Raw genomic sequence first — 17,398 nt, 5'->3', positions numbered from 1 at the left:
ATCAGCTCCTGGCCTGGTTTTGGCTAAAGATATTGAGCTTCTCCACCGCCTCTTGCCACAGATGTAGTCAATCTGATTCCTGTGTATTCCATCTGGTGAAGTCCATGTGTACAGCCTCCGTTTGTGTTGTTGAAAAAAGGTGTTTGCAATGAACAAGTCGTTGGTATGAATGATAAACATTGTTGATTCAAGTATATGTGAACAAAATTTTGTGTTCAACTCATACACCGACTTCAGATTCTGAACATACTTTGCAGTCCTTTATACATCAGTAGGAGGGTCCCTTTCTCAATCCTTTCAGAAATATTTTATGCTTTACCTTAATTCTGAGACATGGTACTTTGACTCTTCCCCATTCACTCTGACCATATTACTTTCCTTCCTGTTCCACTGAGAAAATAGTGGCCTCAGATGAAATTTCCTCAACTCCCTATCATTTACCTCCCCTCATCCATGCTGAATCACTCCACCAATGCTCCCTGACACCTCACTTCACTTTTTATCATCTTTTTAACTCTGTTTCCTCTTTATGGCCTCTTTCTCAATACCTATAGCATACAACTATATTCCTAAAAGAAAAACATCACCATCATCAACAAAAAGAGCCTACTTCCCTTTTCACCAAACTTCTACAAAAACAGTGTCCTTGTTGCCCACAGACTTCTCAAATTCTGTCTAGCATTATGCAACTAAAACTGTCTGGTTGAGGTCATGAGTTGTCCCTGTCTTGCCTAGTCTAATACTCACTTTTCTGTTCTTATTTTACATGATCCATCTGTAGCATTGACATTGTTCTCTATTTCCTCCGAGAACTTTCCTTCACTTTGGCTTCTCCGATATCAAACTCTTCTGGTTCTTGCTATCTCTTTGCCTTTGTTTTCTTCACAAAACCTCAAGTACTGTGTTTCTTCTTTAGTTCTGTGCTCTTCTCATTTTTATAACATCCCTCCATGAGCTCATTTCACCCTTATAATTACAACTATTAATTTTATGCTGATGATACCTCAATTTATTTTATGTTCATATTTCTCAGGTGAATTTCAGGCATACAGAAAGCTGCCTATTAGACACTGTCATTTGGAAATTCTACAGATACTTCAGTGTCAAAAGGCTCAAATTAAATTCTTTGCCTTCCTCACAAATATGTTCCTCTTCTTCTAATCCCTGTTAAATGGCATCTTCAGATACCCAGATTACTTAAACCCATGTTCTGGAAGTCATTTTAGACACTTCCCTATCATATAACTCATACACCCAATCATATAATAGTTATATAGCTTCTACTTCATTAAAAAAAATACATATATTTCTAATATTCATGCTCTTTTCTTTATTCCCATTTCCAGCTACTTTATCACAGTCACTCACCATTTTTTCTATGGATTATTATTATAGTCTGCTAACTAGTTTCCTGGCCTCAGTCTTAGTCCTTTAATATTTATTACCCACAATGCTACAAGAATTATCTGTTAAACATGTAAAACTTTTCATGACATTCCCTGTCTAAATGACTTCAATAGCTTCCACTGTCTTCGGGATAAAGTTCAAACTCCCATGTCTAGCATAAAATGCCTTTAACGCTGACACCCTTACTAACTTCTGAGACTTATTGCCCGCCAATGTCTATGTGTATAGCTTTACCCTAAAAAAATCACTGCCATAGAGTCAGTTCTAACTCACAGTGGCCCTTATTGGGTTTCCAAGGCTGTAAATCTTTAGAAAAGCAGACTGTCTCATCTTTCTTCCATGTAGCAGCTGGTGGGTTCAAACCACTGACCTTTTGGTTAGCAGTCAAGTGCCTTAACCGCTGCACCACCAGAGCTTCCAGCTTTACCCCAGCCAAATAAAATGTGGCAAATCTTTGGAATACAGATTGATATTACTGTTTCATGCTTCTAAACTTCTGCCTTCCTTCTACCTCTTCTTCCTTTTATCCCTTTTCCACACAAATCGTACCCATTCTTTAAAACTCAGATAAACCATCACCTCTTCTGGAATCCTCTTATATCTCCAGTTTTGTTTAGATGCCTTTTTTATGTCCTCCCATAGTTTGTCCTGAGTCTGCCTTTGTACTTTTCAGACTGTACTTCATTGTTGATTCAGTTTTCCTTCTCCTTCCACTAGACAACTCGCTTCCTCTGGGCAAACACTGGGCCTTGCTTATCTTTAAATTTCTATGCCTATTAATGGGCCTAGCACACTGTAACTTAAAACAAAAAAACCCAAAACATCTCTACATCTCTTTAATGAGTCAAATGAAGTCAAATAATCATCAAAATAAATCTAATTTATTTTAGTGACATATGTATTATTTTAAGGAGTTCTGGTGGCATAGTGGCTAAGGCATTTGGCTGCTATCCAAAAGGTCGGCAGTTCAAACCCACCAGCTACTCCATGGGAGGAAGATCAGGCAATTTACTTCTGTAAAGATTTACAGCCTTGGAAATCCAATGGGGTGGTCACTTTAAGTCAGAATGGACTTGATGAGTGTGTTTTCTATTATTTTAGTAGAACAAGGCAGGTAATCATAATAACTAGACATTTTACACTTTAAAACACGCAATAATAACTTTTACCCATGCTTAACATCCTGAAAGAAGGGGAGAAAAGGAGCATGGAAAAATAGAAACTGTTCCTGAGGCCCTTTGTAAGTTTCAAGTTCCAAAATCTCATGGGCTATAGAAATTGCTTCAGCAGATTTCTAGGTTTCTATGCTAGGAACTCTGGTGGTATAATGCCTAAGGCATTTGACTGCTAACCAGAAGGCTGGCAGTTCAAACCCACCGGACACTCCTGGAAAAGAAGATCAGACAATCTACTTCCATAGAAACATTGCCTTGGAAACCCAAGGAGGGGTCACTATGAGTCAGAAACAACTCGACAGCATTAAGTTTGGTTTTTGGTTTAACAGAAGTAGGGAAGATGGATAATTAGAGAGGAGATGAGCACAGAAAGGCAGGCAGGTATCTGATATTGTGAAACATTTTTCCCATGGCAGGTAGAAATGTTCTTGAGAGCTATTTCTTGGTAGTCACGTATGTGCATTCTCTAAAGAGACTTTGTCACTACATGTTGTTTTATATTCAATCAGGAACATGGGCTCTGACTTTGAATACTATCTGCACATCAACATAAAAGGGAAAAAAAGTGTGCTCTAATATTATTTTTCTTTTCTCACTCTGGATAACACTCATGAACTATTAGGTTGAACAAGGAAATTGCAATTTTTGTAGGAAAAAAAAAGTTAAAAAATTAGTAATTTCCTATGATTTAAATGTAAATGTTGAATAAAATAAAGTTGCCAACAGCTTAAACGTACTATATGAAAATGAGTTCCAAGATATAACAGACATGATACTTTTCAGTCTAGAGCTACCTTTGCAACTAACAACGGTAACTTCTGCAAGCAAGACACAGTCTCTACTTATAAGCCCACAAAAAACAAACACATTCATATTGAGTCAATGCTGACTCATAGTGACCCTATAGGACAGAGTAGAACTGCCCAGTAGGATTTTCAAGGCTGTAATCTTTTGGAAGCTGACTGTTACGTCTTTGTTCTGAGGAGCAGGTGGTGAGTTCAAACAGCCAACCCTTTGGTTAGCAGCTGATGATTAACCACTGTGACATCAGGTCTCTTTTCTGTACCTATAGATCTAGGTCATTTCTTGTTGCCACCATTAAAGTATTGCTTTAGGAGAGCCCATGCGATCTAGGTGAAGACTAATGGGTAGATTCAAATTAGGATCTGTCTTATTAATTTTGGGGCCTCTGGTAGAAAAAAAAAGTCAAGAATTCACTCAACCCTCAATACTCAAAGTATGTGTGTGAACCAGCAGTATCAGGATTTTTTGAGAGGTATGGATTTCACCTATAACTATTATATCAGAATATTCATTTTAACAAGTACTCCATCTGTTTTTGATGCAACTTAATATACATGACTTATTTTATCAGACCGCTTGTCCTTAACTTTACACTGGAATCACCTGGGGAGCTTTAAAAAGTATTGATATCTGGGTACCAACTCCAGAGTTTCATGTCTAATTGGTATAGAGAATACTTGGGCTTTGGGATTCTTATAGGCTGAAATAATAAAATAGGATGGAATAACCAGGCTTCTGTAGTGATTGTTGTTGTTGTTGTTATGTGCCGTAGAGTTGGCCCCGACTCATAGCGACCCCTCCTTGGGTTTCTGAGGCAGTATCACTACGGAAGTAGGATTGCCCAACCTTCCTTCCGAGGAGTGGCTGGTGGGTTTGAACCGCCAGCCGTCTGGTTAGCAGGCAAGTGTCTTAGCCACTATGCTACCAGAGCTCCCAGATACTGCCTCGGAAACCCAAGCAGGGGTCGTTATGAGTCAGGGCCAACTCGACGGCACTTAAGAACAACAACAACAACAAGAAAGTTTAGAAGCACTCCTTAGGACAAAACTAAAGGAAGGCCTTTTTTTTTTTTTTTTTTATTCTGAAGCATGAAATTTTCACTAGTACATTTATATTTGAACAGAGTTAGTGCTACCATGAAAAGTAGCCAAACAAAGCAAAAGATAAAACTATATGCCAAGATGCTTTATGATTTTAGAAACAGAAAGTGATAGATATTCAATAGCTTATCAAAAGGAAATAACCATTTCCCTTTACTTAGAAGACTGTGTTCTACACAAAAGAAGTATGTATATATAAACACACTGTGGTGGTTAACTTTGTGTTTCAACTTGACTAGGCCTGGTTGAGTGGCTGGGCAGCTGAATGTAGTTATTCCCCATGGTAAGATTGGTAATCAACTCCATGGTGGAATCTATTGGAGCAGCTGAGTAGCTGCTTTGGGTATGTGGTCTGCTTCCCATATATAAACAGCAGCTTTGGGAATGGTCTGTAGTTTATGGCACTCTTGAACCCTGCATAGGGCCATGTCGTTGTTCAGCAGCCTGCCACACTCTGCTGACCTTGTGACTTTCAATGGACTTGAATGAATGGCCTGCCATGTGGTTTGGTAACATCAGGACTGTTCAATTTTATTTGTTGACCTTGGGCTTGTTAGCCTCAGCAGCCATTAGCTGCCTCAGTGAACAGATGGCTCTAGCTTCAGTGGGCTGGGAGCAAGAGGCAGAGCTGAAGCCCAAGATCAAGGGGCTTTCACCCAGGCCCCAGAGCCTGGCACTTTGAACTCCGAATTCTAGCCTTCTGAACTGTCAAAGAATAAACTCCTGTCAAGCCATCCCATTTGTGGTATATTTCCTGTCAGAGCGGAACTAGGTAACCAGAACACACACACATATACATATATGCACACACACACATATATAAAGTATCATGTGTTTCAGATTTATGTAAAAGGCAAAAATAATTTGACTCAATGATATATGAAACACTAGACACATGATCTGTCACTGAAGACTAGGTAATACATATATAACCTTAGAATTACTCCAGTAAGAAAAATCAAAATAATGTTCTAACATTTTATCTTTGGATGAAAAGTACTGTGATATGTATAGAAATAGGAAACACTGAACAAAACAGAATTAGAATTTTGATTATCATTCCACAGTAGTTCTAAGTATCTACACTGTTGTTATTAGGTGCCGTTGAGTCAGTTATTACTCATAGTGACCCTATGTACAACAGAACATAATATTGCCCACTTCTGTACCATTCTCACAAATGTTGCCAAGTTCAAGTCCACTGTTGCAGCCACTGTATTAATCCATCTCATTGAGGGTCCTCCTCTTTTTTCCCTGACATTATATTTGGGTCGCTATGAGTCGGGGCTAACTCAATGGCAAACAATAACAACAACAACAACGTATTTTACAAAGAACGATATCCTTCTCTAATGATTAGTCTCTCTGTATAACATGTCTAAATTATGTGAGACAAAGTCATGCCATGCTCACACTTTCAAGGAACATTCTGGTTGTAATTTCTTCCAAGACAGATTTGTTCATTCTCTGCCAATCCATGGTACATTCTTTATTCTTCACCAACACCATAATTTAAATCCATCAATTATTCTTCAGTCTTCCTTCTTCATTGTTCAGCTTTCACATACACATGAAGCAACTGGAAATACCCTTGTTTGGGTCAGGTGAACCTTAGCCCTCAAAGTGACATCTGTGCTTTTTGACACTTTAAAGATGTCTTCTGCAGCAGATCTGCCCAGTACAATACATTGTTTGATTTCTTTATTGCTGCTTCCATAAGTGTAGACTACGGATCCAAGTCAAATGAAATCCTTGATAAATTCAATATTTTCTTCATTTATTATGATATTGTGTATTAGTCTAGTTGTGAACATTTGTTTTCTTTATGTTGAAGCGTAATCCATACTGAAAGCTGTAGTCTGTGATCTTCATCAGTAAGTGATTCAAGTCCACTTGACTTTTAGCAAGCAAGGTTGTGTCATCAGCATATTGCAGGTTATTAATGAATCTTTTTCTAATCCCGATTCAACATTCTTCCTCAGAGTCCAGTTTCTCAAATTATTTGCTCAGCACACATATTTATAAGTATGGTGAAAGAATACAACCTTGATGCACACTTTTCTTGATTTTAAATTATTGATTTTCCTCTTGTTCTGCTCAAATGACTGTTGCCTCTTGATCTATGTACATGCTCCACATGAGCACAATTAAGTGTTCTAGAATTCCCATTCTTTATAATGTCATCCATAGTTTGTTATGCTCCACATAGTTGAATACTTTTTCATAGTGATAAATATCAGTTTTATATCTTGGAAATCAATCTCTTTGCCAATCTGTGTCTCTGAATTAATTACGTTTGGGAAACTGTTTATGTCTTTATTAACTAGTTCAGCACCTGTATTATGGAGACAGCATCTTGTGACTTGACATTGCCCCCTTTCAGAGTTCAGGTCTAGTAAAAATGTGTATCAATAACAAGAAATGGCATAGTACCAGCTGCATAAATACAATATACTTGTCTAGAGTGGTGATACTCTAAATATTATTAGCAATTGAGAACTTACATTCAAATATTTTGGAGAAGGAACTTGACTCTATCAAAAAATAAAAAAAAGAGGATCTTTTAAAGAACCAAGAGGGAATGCAGTTTTGGGCACTTTGATAAATCTCAATCAACATCTTTTAGAATAATGCAATCAAATCACAGAATTTTAGATCCTGAAATAATTTTAACATCTGCAGTTTAGCAGAGTAGCACAATTCAATTTGCTAAATTGGGTTGGAAATAGTTGAAGACTTTAATTCTAAATTAAAAGACCTTGCCATTGATTCAACTTGTAAACCTCTTTTCAGTCCTGGGTGTAATGCTATCCAGTTTGTATCCTGAAGATATTTACATTTCTATTTAGGTTGTAAATGTCATTTAGAAGCAACCTAATCAAATGTTAAAGAAGGCATTTAATAGTTGTAACTGTTAAAATATATAGCTAGGTTATGACTTAAAAATGTAACTCTTTTAATAAGCTTTCTTTTCTTTTTGCTGGAATTTGAAAAACCTAAAAGATGTGGCTTTAAATAGATAAAACCATTATGCACAGAAATGTATATTAAAAAAATACATTCTAGGTACCCATTACAGGTGAATTAAATGTGAATTTCTAGAGAAATCAAGAAGGCTGAACGAAGTTTAAATTGGACTGTGAACATTAACTAAAGAGTAGGCCTGTAGTTAGCAGGTGATGCATTGTGATTTTCACAGAAAGGCTAAAATGGAAACTAATGCTTAACTTCATGGAAAAAGGAAATTCCATTTTCAAACACTTATAAGTATACTCAGTGGTTATAGAAAAAGATAATAGTTGCTGTAAGTAAATAGCTTATAGTGCATTTACCGAGTGAATTTTGATTGTTAAAGGTTTATACTAAAAATATGGCCAGAATCCTCCTTAGAAGCGAGAATGGCCACTTAGTCTCTTGCTTTTTGGTCATTTTGTCAGAAAGGATGGATCGCTGGAGAAGAATGATCATGCTTGATAAAGCAGAGGGTCAGCAAAAAAGGGAAGACTCTCAATGAAGTGGATTGACACACAGGCTTTGATGAGGGGCTCAGGCCTGTCAATGATTGTGAAGATGGGGTACTATCAAGCTATGTTTCATCCTGTTGTACACAGGGTTGCTATGACTTAGAATTGACTCAACAGTAGCTAACAACGTGAAGTATTAATACCATAAACTTGTTAAAGGCTTGGAATCTGCATCAAGAATAAAAAGCTTTACTTCCTAGTTCTGCTACATACTAACTAGTAACGTAAGCTTCCTGTACCTCAGTTTCCTCATCTATACAACAGAATAAAGGACCAGCTCACAGGGCTATTGTGTGAATCAAATGAGTCAATATAAGTCCATTATTTAGAATAGTGCTTGGGCTAAGCACCTAATAAGTAATTCTTGTTTTTCAGGTATACTATAATACATGACTTTTAACTTACTATTATAACCATGCAACCAGCATGTTTCAGTGGGAGATAAAATGGAGTCTTTGCATTGGATCTTCTGAGTTTTTGTGTTCGGTCATTACAATGGCCAACCAATGGTATATTTTTCTTAGAGGGCTTGTATGGGTTAGACATTATCCACTTTTATTGTATTTTTTCAATTTTTTTCCTTCAAATTCTTAGATATCTTAGATTTTTCACTGAAACCTAACAGCTAATAAAACTTCCCCAATCAAAAAAGTACTGATTCTGTAACTTCAGGAGTCCCTGTCTAGATCTAATCTAAATGTATCAGGAAACTCATTGCATAACTGAAGATTCATCAAAAGTGACTTAACAGATTGCGGCTCAGTTTGGGTCCTGTGAATGAGAAGCCCTGTTGTGCGACTTTGGTGTCCGGCTGCTCAGAAGTATTTTATGCTTTCATATCAAAGAGGAAGGAAAATCTCCTGGAAAGTGAAATGTATAATCATGCTGGCTGTGGATTCCACTGAGGAAATCAACCATTTTAATCCACAGAAATGTCCTAGAAAAAGTCAGGGCTGAAGGAATTGACTATCTACAAGAGATGATATATGTAAACGCAGCATTGTTGGTTTCTAGTTCCATGTTGATTACTTTGAAAATATTTGTCTTATACCCCAAATAACATAGACCTCTAAAATCAAATGATTTTGGGAACATCCAATTAAATTAAGAAACTAAATAGAGAAATAAACAGTGCTAAAATCTTTGTGACAATTTACAAAACTGTGATAGCGGGTGCATGACTGGTCAGTGTCTCATTCTGTTGTACACGGGGTTGCTATGAGCTGGAGCTGACTCAGCAGCACCTAACAACAACTGTATCTTTTTTAAAAAGTCATTTTCAATAAATATCAGAAACATTTAAATTAGGTATACTTTGCGATTATTATCTTAATCTTGCAAAAATGCTATGTTGGAAAAGGAGTACAAGTCTGAACTTTATTCTCAGCATACTTAATTAACTAATGAAGTTACATTTAAATTCTTCCTGCATCTCAATAAAATAAAAAGCACTGCTAACACACACTCTTTATGAAAGTGCTGTAAAAGAACAATACATGATTTCCCTTAGTACTCTTTTGAAGAAGCATTTATCCTAATATAGGTCAGGTTGCTCTGTTCCAAATGCATTTAAATGCTTTTAGGAAAAGTGCTTTATGAAATACTTTATACATGACAAGAGCTCTTGGTTAAAAATCTTACTCACATGTTTGAAGCCTTATTGTGGTATTCTGGAATTCTGATAAATACTTGCTGCCTATCAACTATATATATATATCTGAAAATCCACTTTTTTTTTTCCCCAGCATGCAAACCCCAAAATTTAAAATAAATAAATAAATAAATAAATTAGTACATTTAAATCCTGAGTTTTACTTAAATTGATTTCACAGCATCATGAGGTGGTTCTAATACATTGTTTTGACAAAATCTTCAAGTTTTATGATTGCTTACTGCATTAAATAAAACTAAGGATTTTCCCTGGGTAACTGTTAATATTCGACGAATTTATTTCCTGAAGTGCAACTCATAGAACATTAGGCTTATAAAAGGCTACCTATAAAAATGTTTATGGCTAAATAATGGAGAAATGCTCGATACTAAATCCATGTCACCATGGAGAAGATTCTTTAGAACTCATGATCCCTGAAAGGAGGGAATTCTGTCTAAGCCTTGTTTACTATAGCTCTGAGCCTGCAGCAATGTATTGCTATTAATAGGCATTCAGCAGGAATGAGTAAACAAATGAATGGACATTAAGGGCTTTGAACACTTCTTTAACCAAGAAACAACTTCAATTTTTTTTTGTCTAGAGTATCTCACATTGCCTTAATCATAATTTTATTTTCCTTCTGTTACTACTATAGAATATTTTAGGCATAAAGAAAACAAAAGTAATAGAACAAACACACACATAACCTCCAACAGATTAAGATTACAAGTAATAAATGCAATGCAAGTCTCTTAAAGACCCCACCCCACCCCTCCCTCAAAATGACATCACGGCAATATTAGGACTTTTGTTCACACAACACTTACTAACTTCCTGCTCTTGGAAATCCTGGACTAGGAAATTGATTAAGTCTCTTCAAGCTCTAATATGTGTTTTGCAAATGATCATCTGTAAAGTGATCCACTTACCATCAGTACAAACAAACAAACACAAAACATTATAATATAGATGCAAAACAAAGGGAAAATGATATTTATAAAAAAGCTAAGTAGCTTCTGTTTCAGATGGATTGTTATGAAATCTAAAGCTACATATATAGCTTCACATATGTAAATTACATTATATATATATTTATATATTTATATTTACAATGACATGAGAAAGTATAGAAGTATTAGTGACTTAATCATGATAGAGTAATTTAGAAACTATTCTCTACATCTATATATAAAAAACAATCTAAATCATTGGATTTTGACTTACTCAAGAAATCATCTGTGGCTGCAAAAGTAAAGATCCATGTCACAGTGTGTCGATATTTACAAAATAAATGATGCCAACAGGATGAAATCCCCTTCCTGAGCTGAATAAACAATTGTTGTTGTTACGTGCTGTGAGTCTGGCCAACTCATGGTGATCCCTTCTTGGGTTTCTGAGGCTGTATCACTAAGTAAGTAGATTGCCCAACCTTCCTTCCTAGGAGTGGCTGATGGGTTTGAACCGCCAGCCTTCTGGTTAGCAGTCAAGTGCCTTCAGCACTATGCTGCCAGAGCTCTTGAATATTATGATGGAGCATATTATGATGGAGAAGCATTTAGGACTAACACAATTTAATAGTAAAAGAACTGCTTTTAAAAATACCTCCCACAGCATTATTTTTTGGAGGTGTTGATGGTGTAAAATCTTTTTTCCTCAATGTTTCAAGTATCATTATAGATATTTCTAAATTGTATCAGAAAAACTTTAAACATGGTGCTAACTAGATGTTCTTTTGATTACTTTTGTACTTTGCTTCATAAAAGAGATTAAAAAGGCCTAGCCAATACTTTTTCAGACTTACTACTGCATTTTTAAGTTTCATGTATACAGGATGTCAAATAACAAATCATGAACTCAGTACCCATAACTGTAGATAAAGACACATACAATTAAATAATAGCAACAGGGTAATAAGATGTATAGTTAAATATGTGGTAACAGGTATCCTGCAGTTTTATAGGCAAATACAAGGGTCAGAATTTCGTCCCACTATTAGAATTATTTCATTCATATTTTCAAGACAACCCAGTGAATTCTTCCTATTAAATACCAACAGGTAGTGAAATTATAGCCCACGCTCTATGTTTAGAAGCCCATAACTCCTCTGTCATATTTAAATGAATGAAATGGATTAGTATCTTAAAAATGTTTACAAAAGAAAGAAGTGTCACCTCTTACCTCCATTATCTTTTAGATGTAGTGCAATCTTGGTATCATCTAGAAGAAAAATTCAAAGTTATGATAACAGAAAAAAAAAATTAATGATGCATACATCTCACAACAAATCATACTGTACTAGCTGACTTAACTGTAGCATCATTAGACTTCAATATTTTATTGAGCTAATTTAGTCTCAATAAGGGCAGGTCCTTCCTTCACATGATGTAGTACTAATATTTCCACTCTGATTGTAAGATGAATATTTTAATACTTATAAAGTATTACATGTTTATTAAGCTACATAAGAGAAGTGAACAATTGTAATTTAAAATGCACTTATTTTTAATTTTCTAAAACAGCTTATTATAATTAGGCCTTATAGTTACGACCTTCTTTTTTCATTTTTAAAATCAGGATTGAGAAGAAGTCAAATTAATTGGAATAATAAAGATCTGTCAATATTTACAAATTTAACTTCAAAATTTAAGCACTTATATCCAAAACTAACAAATATCACCAAAGTCACAGAACAGATCTTGTCCCTCCCAAACAAAATGGGGAATGTGCTTGTTTATTTCAGCACCTATATTCACTCTAAAGAGTAACATTAAAATTACAGAAATACTTTCACAGGCATTAACATAATAATGCATAATAATATGGACTGAAATACAATGTTGCTTTCAAAAGCTCAGGAATGCTTTTAGGAGTTACCCTCCAATTTACTTTACTCCAATTAACTTTTAGTTGTCAATTACATTTCAATCAAATTAAAATTTCAAAATTCACTTTAATTTTTCATTCTAATGGCAGCAAACTTTACAACATTGAGTAAGTAAGGTCATTTTTACTCCTTCTTTAAGGCTCCTTTTTGGGCAAACTAGTCCTTAGTAATACCATTCTGGGAAGAGTACTAAAAGAATATCAGAGCAGCCAACAAATGTTGGCACATTCACACCTTTTCCCCCCTCCTATGAGTTCCACGTTTGCATTAAGGTTTGGTAGTATATTTCCTCTTCTAAAAGAGGAATCATTTTTAAAGGACCATGTCTGTGACATATACAATGCCCCTCTATAGATGACAAACCAATACATTTTGTTAACACTAGTCAGGAAAATATTAGAATTATGTATAATTATTTATTGTTCAGAATCCAAAAATCTGTGGACATTTTACATGTGTTTAATCTTTCTGTCCCATGATGAAAATGTTGAATTCAGTTACTGCAAAGTTTAGCAACATTATGAGAAGTCTGTATCTATTTACTACAGAGGACAAGTAGCCAAATTCACTGTTAAAAGCTAAGTGTTAATAAGAGGAAAATTATATTAAAATAAACCTAGCATATATTTTTATTCTATAATAATTTTTACTTTTTGCCTTGAAGAAATACCTTAGAAATATAATTTGTCAGAGATTAGCCTGCCTTTTAGAGTGCAACTGTAGTACATGTCAACACAGTGATTTTTTTTTCCTTCAAACACACACACACACACAAAATATCTCCAATGTACCTTCTGTGGGCAGGCTGGTCGGCAGCTGTGATGTTGCTGACCTTCTAGTGGTGGTTAAGACCCTGAAGTGTGTAGTTGTTGGTTTGAGAGTTGTGGTGGTTTGAGGAGAAGTTTCCACTGGCTCTGTGTCTTCACACATCTTCTCTTTTGACTAGTAAGAGAAAGAAAAAGGAAAACATAAAACACTGATCACATTCATATATTTTAAAATTACATCAAGTATTTGTGTTCTAAAATGCAGACTCTCAGATCAAGATTAAGATTTATATTGGATTATATTTATATGTATAACAGACCAGACAAAAAATTTGGAAGTAACAAATCATTTCCAACTTTTGATGTTTTGTTTCTTTTTTTTTTTTTGGATTTCACCATTTTCTGCTCTTCATCTTTGATGTTACTGTTTATTTTACCCTAAATTTTCTATCAATATATTTATAAAAGACATAATGTCAAAAGAGAAAAGTTTATGCTAGAACACAAATACATGCATAAAGGTAAGATTTAAATCATGCCTAGGTATATGAATAAAGAGCATATTTTTATATTAAACTGATAAGGCTAAATCCTAAAAATCTGTTAATTTCTCCATGTCATTGTTTCAAAAAAATAATCTACTATAGGTTAATTGGAGGAGCTTGGGTAGCGTAGGGCCTAAAGCACTTGACTGCTAACCAGAAGGCTGGCGGTTCAAACTCACCAGCCACTCCTCAGAAGCAAGATGGGGCAATCTACTTCCATAGTGATACTGCCTTGGAAACTGAAGGAGGGGTCTCTATGAGTCGGGTCTGACTTGACGGCATATAACAACAACAATAGGTTAATTGGGTACTTAAAATTTTATTTTGTTTTATGAATATTAGAAACCACAGAAGAAAAGGATTGAATAGCACTTAGATAATCACTTAATCTCTCTCTCTCTTCTCCCTAGCAGAGTTAATCTGAAGACATCAGGAAAAGGCACATATGATTTTGTAAATTTAAAACTTCACAAATAAATCCTGTAACTTTCACTGGTAACAATCTCCAACATCCAAACTTTTATAGTTTTGTAGTTTGTAGTTACAGTTTTGTAGTTAGCATTTTGTGTCTCAAAAGATTCCTATCTTTCTTGTAGAGTTTGAGCAGAAAAATAACTTGCCTTTACACATATGGTACTTGTTTTGGCTCTCTAGTGCCGCTATAACAGAAATACCACAAATGGGTGGATGGCTTTAACACACAGAGATGTATTTTCTTACTGTTTAGGTGGCTAGAAGTCCAAGTTCAAAGTGCCAGCTCTAGGAGCTGGGTGGAAGCCCCATGAACTTGGGGCTTCAGCTCTGCCTCTGGCTCCCGGGTCCATTGAAGCTGGAAGCATCTATTCACTCAGGTATAGCTACTAATTGTTGAGGCTGACAAGCCCAAGGTCAACAAGTGAAGTGGCACAGTCCCAGAATTATCAAACTACATGGCAGGCCACTAATTCAAGTCTGTTAATAGTCCCAAGATCAGTAGACAACATGATAGGCTGCTGAATGACGACTCAGCTACATGCAGGAATCAAGCTTGCTAAAAGCTAGAGACCTTCCTCAAAACTCCTTTTTACATACTAAAAGCAGACCACATGCCTAGGGCAGCTACTCAGCTGCCCCAGCAGATTGCATAATGGAGCTGATTACCAGTCACATCACGGGAGTAACTACAACCAGCTGCCCAACCACTCAAAACCAGGCCCAGCCAACTTGACACACAGTTTAACTATCATAGTGCTTATCCCACTTTTGGAAATTATTTATTAAATAAATATGATTCTTAAACTTCTCTTGTCATTAGTGAAGTACTGTTTTGGTTCTCTACTGCTGCCAAGACAGAAATATCACAAGTGGATGGCTTTAACAAACGGATTTACTCTCCTATAGTTCAGAAGGCTAGAAGTCCGACTTCAAAGTGCCTGGTCTAGGGGCTGGGTGAAGACCTCTCAACCTTGGGCTTCAGCTCTACCTCTTACTTCTGGCCCACTGAAGCTGCAGCCAAGCAGCTGCTGGCTGTTGAGGCTGATAAACCCAAGGTTGACAAGTAAAATAGCACAGTCTAAAGATTACCGAGCAATGTGGCAGGCCACTGCTTTAAGTCCAGAAACAGCCCCAAGACTGGCAGACAACATGATAAGCTACTTACTGATGACTTGGCCAAATGCAGGATACAAATGTGCCAAGAAGCTCAATACCTTTCTCAAAGTGTCTTCTTACATACTGGAAGCAGACCACATCCCTAAGGCAGCTATCCAGCTGCTCACAGTAGATTCCACCATGGAGTTGATTACTAATCTCATCATGGGGAATAACTACATCCAGCTGCCCAGCCACTAAAACGCAGGCTCAGCCAAGGTTACATATAACCTTAGCTACCACAAGTACTATGTACCTATTTGCTGATTCGTGAAGAGGTCCTGAAATAATTATATAGAAATTGGTTATGATATAGGTTTATTCTTCATATCAAGGTCTAACAATTTAGGGGTCCATTCAATCTTCTAAACTTGAGTTCCTGCATCTTTTCAGCTCCCATGATCTAATGATTTCCTCCCTGATTCCACTTCACTCCTAATTCTCACACCATGGACCTTACTTTCAAGTGAAAATGATTTAGGTCTACACGGTCATGGGGGACATCAAACTCAATTGGCACAACATAGTATATACAAGTATTGTTCTACATCTTACTCAATGAGTAGCAACTGGAGTCTTAAAAGCTTATGATGGCCATCTAAGATGCAACTATTGGTTTCTCCTCCTTTGGAGTATACAAGAGCAAAGGAAATCAAAGGCATATGGAAACAGTCCAGAGGACTAATGGACCATAAGAACCTCAGCCTATATGATCCTGTGACAATAAGAATAACTAAATGGTGCCTGGCTGCCAATACCAACCACTTGGAAAAGGATCAAAATTGGACATTCTGGATAGAGTGGGGAAAAAATGTGGAACAAAATTCAAAATCATAAAAAAGACCAGGCTTATCGGTCTGATAAAGACTGGTGAAACTGTCAAGACTATGGCCCTGGGTTACCTTTGGGCCTGGAAATGAACTCACTCCTGTGGCTTAACTCTCAGCAAAAAAAAAAAAAAAAAAAACAAGGCTCCAGGAATTGTAGGAATACTTGTTGAGATGTTTCAGCAAAAGGGTGCAGCACTGGAGGAGCTTACTCATTTATGCCGAGAAATTTAGAAGACCAAACTGCACTGAAGGAATTGGTGAAAACAAGATGCTAGCAATAGATAGAACACTGGGATGTTTCAAGAAACAGATGGAACAGAGAAGGTGTTCCCTCATTTATGCCAGGAAATTTGGAAGAGAGCTACCTTAACAATGTACTGGAAGAGAGCCAAATTTGTGCCCATCCAAAGAAAAGTGAGACAACAAAATTCAGAAATTATTATTATTATTTTATTTTTAAAATAAATTTTATTGAAATGTAATTTATGTACAATGAAATAAACAAAACTAAAGAATGCTTTTGTTTTGGAATATTCTTTCCTCTCTCCTCCCACCCCTGGTAATGAACAAAGAAAATTATCATCCATATATAAACCTTTCCTTGACTTTTTACAATACTGAGCTAACACTCTATTTGTCCATCTGTGATTGACTTATTTCACTCAGCATAATATCCTCCAAGTTCATCCATGTTATGTGGTATTTTGCAGATTCTACACTATTCTTTAGAGTTGCATGCTATCCCACTGTTTGTTTGTGCCACAGTTTGGTTATCCATCCTTCTGTTGATGGACATGTAGGTTGTTTCCATCTTTTTTGCTATTGTAAATAGTGCTGTGATTAACATGGGTGTACATATATCTATTCTTGTCCTAGCTCACTTCTTAGGAGCTATACCTAAATATGGGATTGCTGGGTCAAATGGTACTTCTAATTCCACCTTTCTAAGGAATCACCATACTGTTTTCCACAGTGGTTGCATCATTTTACAGTTCCACCAGCAGTGTAGGAGAGTCCCAATCTCTCCACATCCTTGCCAGCATTTGTTATTTTCTGTCTTGTTGAACTTTGCCATTAGTGCT

The 17,398-nt window shown here is 36.1% G+C and overlaps 1 protein-coding gene across 1 annotated transcript in view; it reads right to left on the bottom strand.

Moving 5' to 3' along the window:
- The window catches only part of PLXDC2 (plexin domain containing 2), a 711,109-nt gene that overhangs the window by 77,413 nt on the left and 616,298 nt on the right, over positions 1-17,398 (bottom strand). Inside the window, exons 11-12 of the mRNA XM_007936353.2 lie at positions 13,337-13,487; positions 11,840-11,878 (exon numbers count right to left, since the gene is read on the bottom strand). Of these exons, the coding sequence (XP_007934544.1) occupies positions 11,840-11,878; positions 13,337-13,487 (190 nt within the window). The remainder of the gene's footprint in view (positions 1-11,839; positions 11,879-13,336; positions 13,488-17,398) is intronic.

The sequence above is a fragment of the Orycteropus afer genome, unplaced genomic scaffold, assembly GCF_000298275.1.
Source record: "Orycteropus afer afer isolate SDZICR_OR568_19922 unplaced genomic scaffold, OryAfe1.0 scaffold00035, whole genome shotgun sequence".
In the NCBI taxonomy this organism is placed as follows: domain Eukaryota; kingdom Metazoa; phylum Chordata; class Mammalia; order Tubulidentata; family Orycteropodidae; genus Orycteropus; species Orycteropus afer.
The sequence above is the reverse complement of the archived record's forward strand: the minus strand, read 5'-3'. Positions and strand labels throughout refer to the sequence as shown.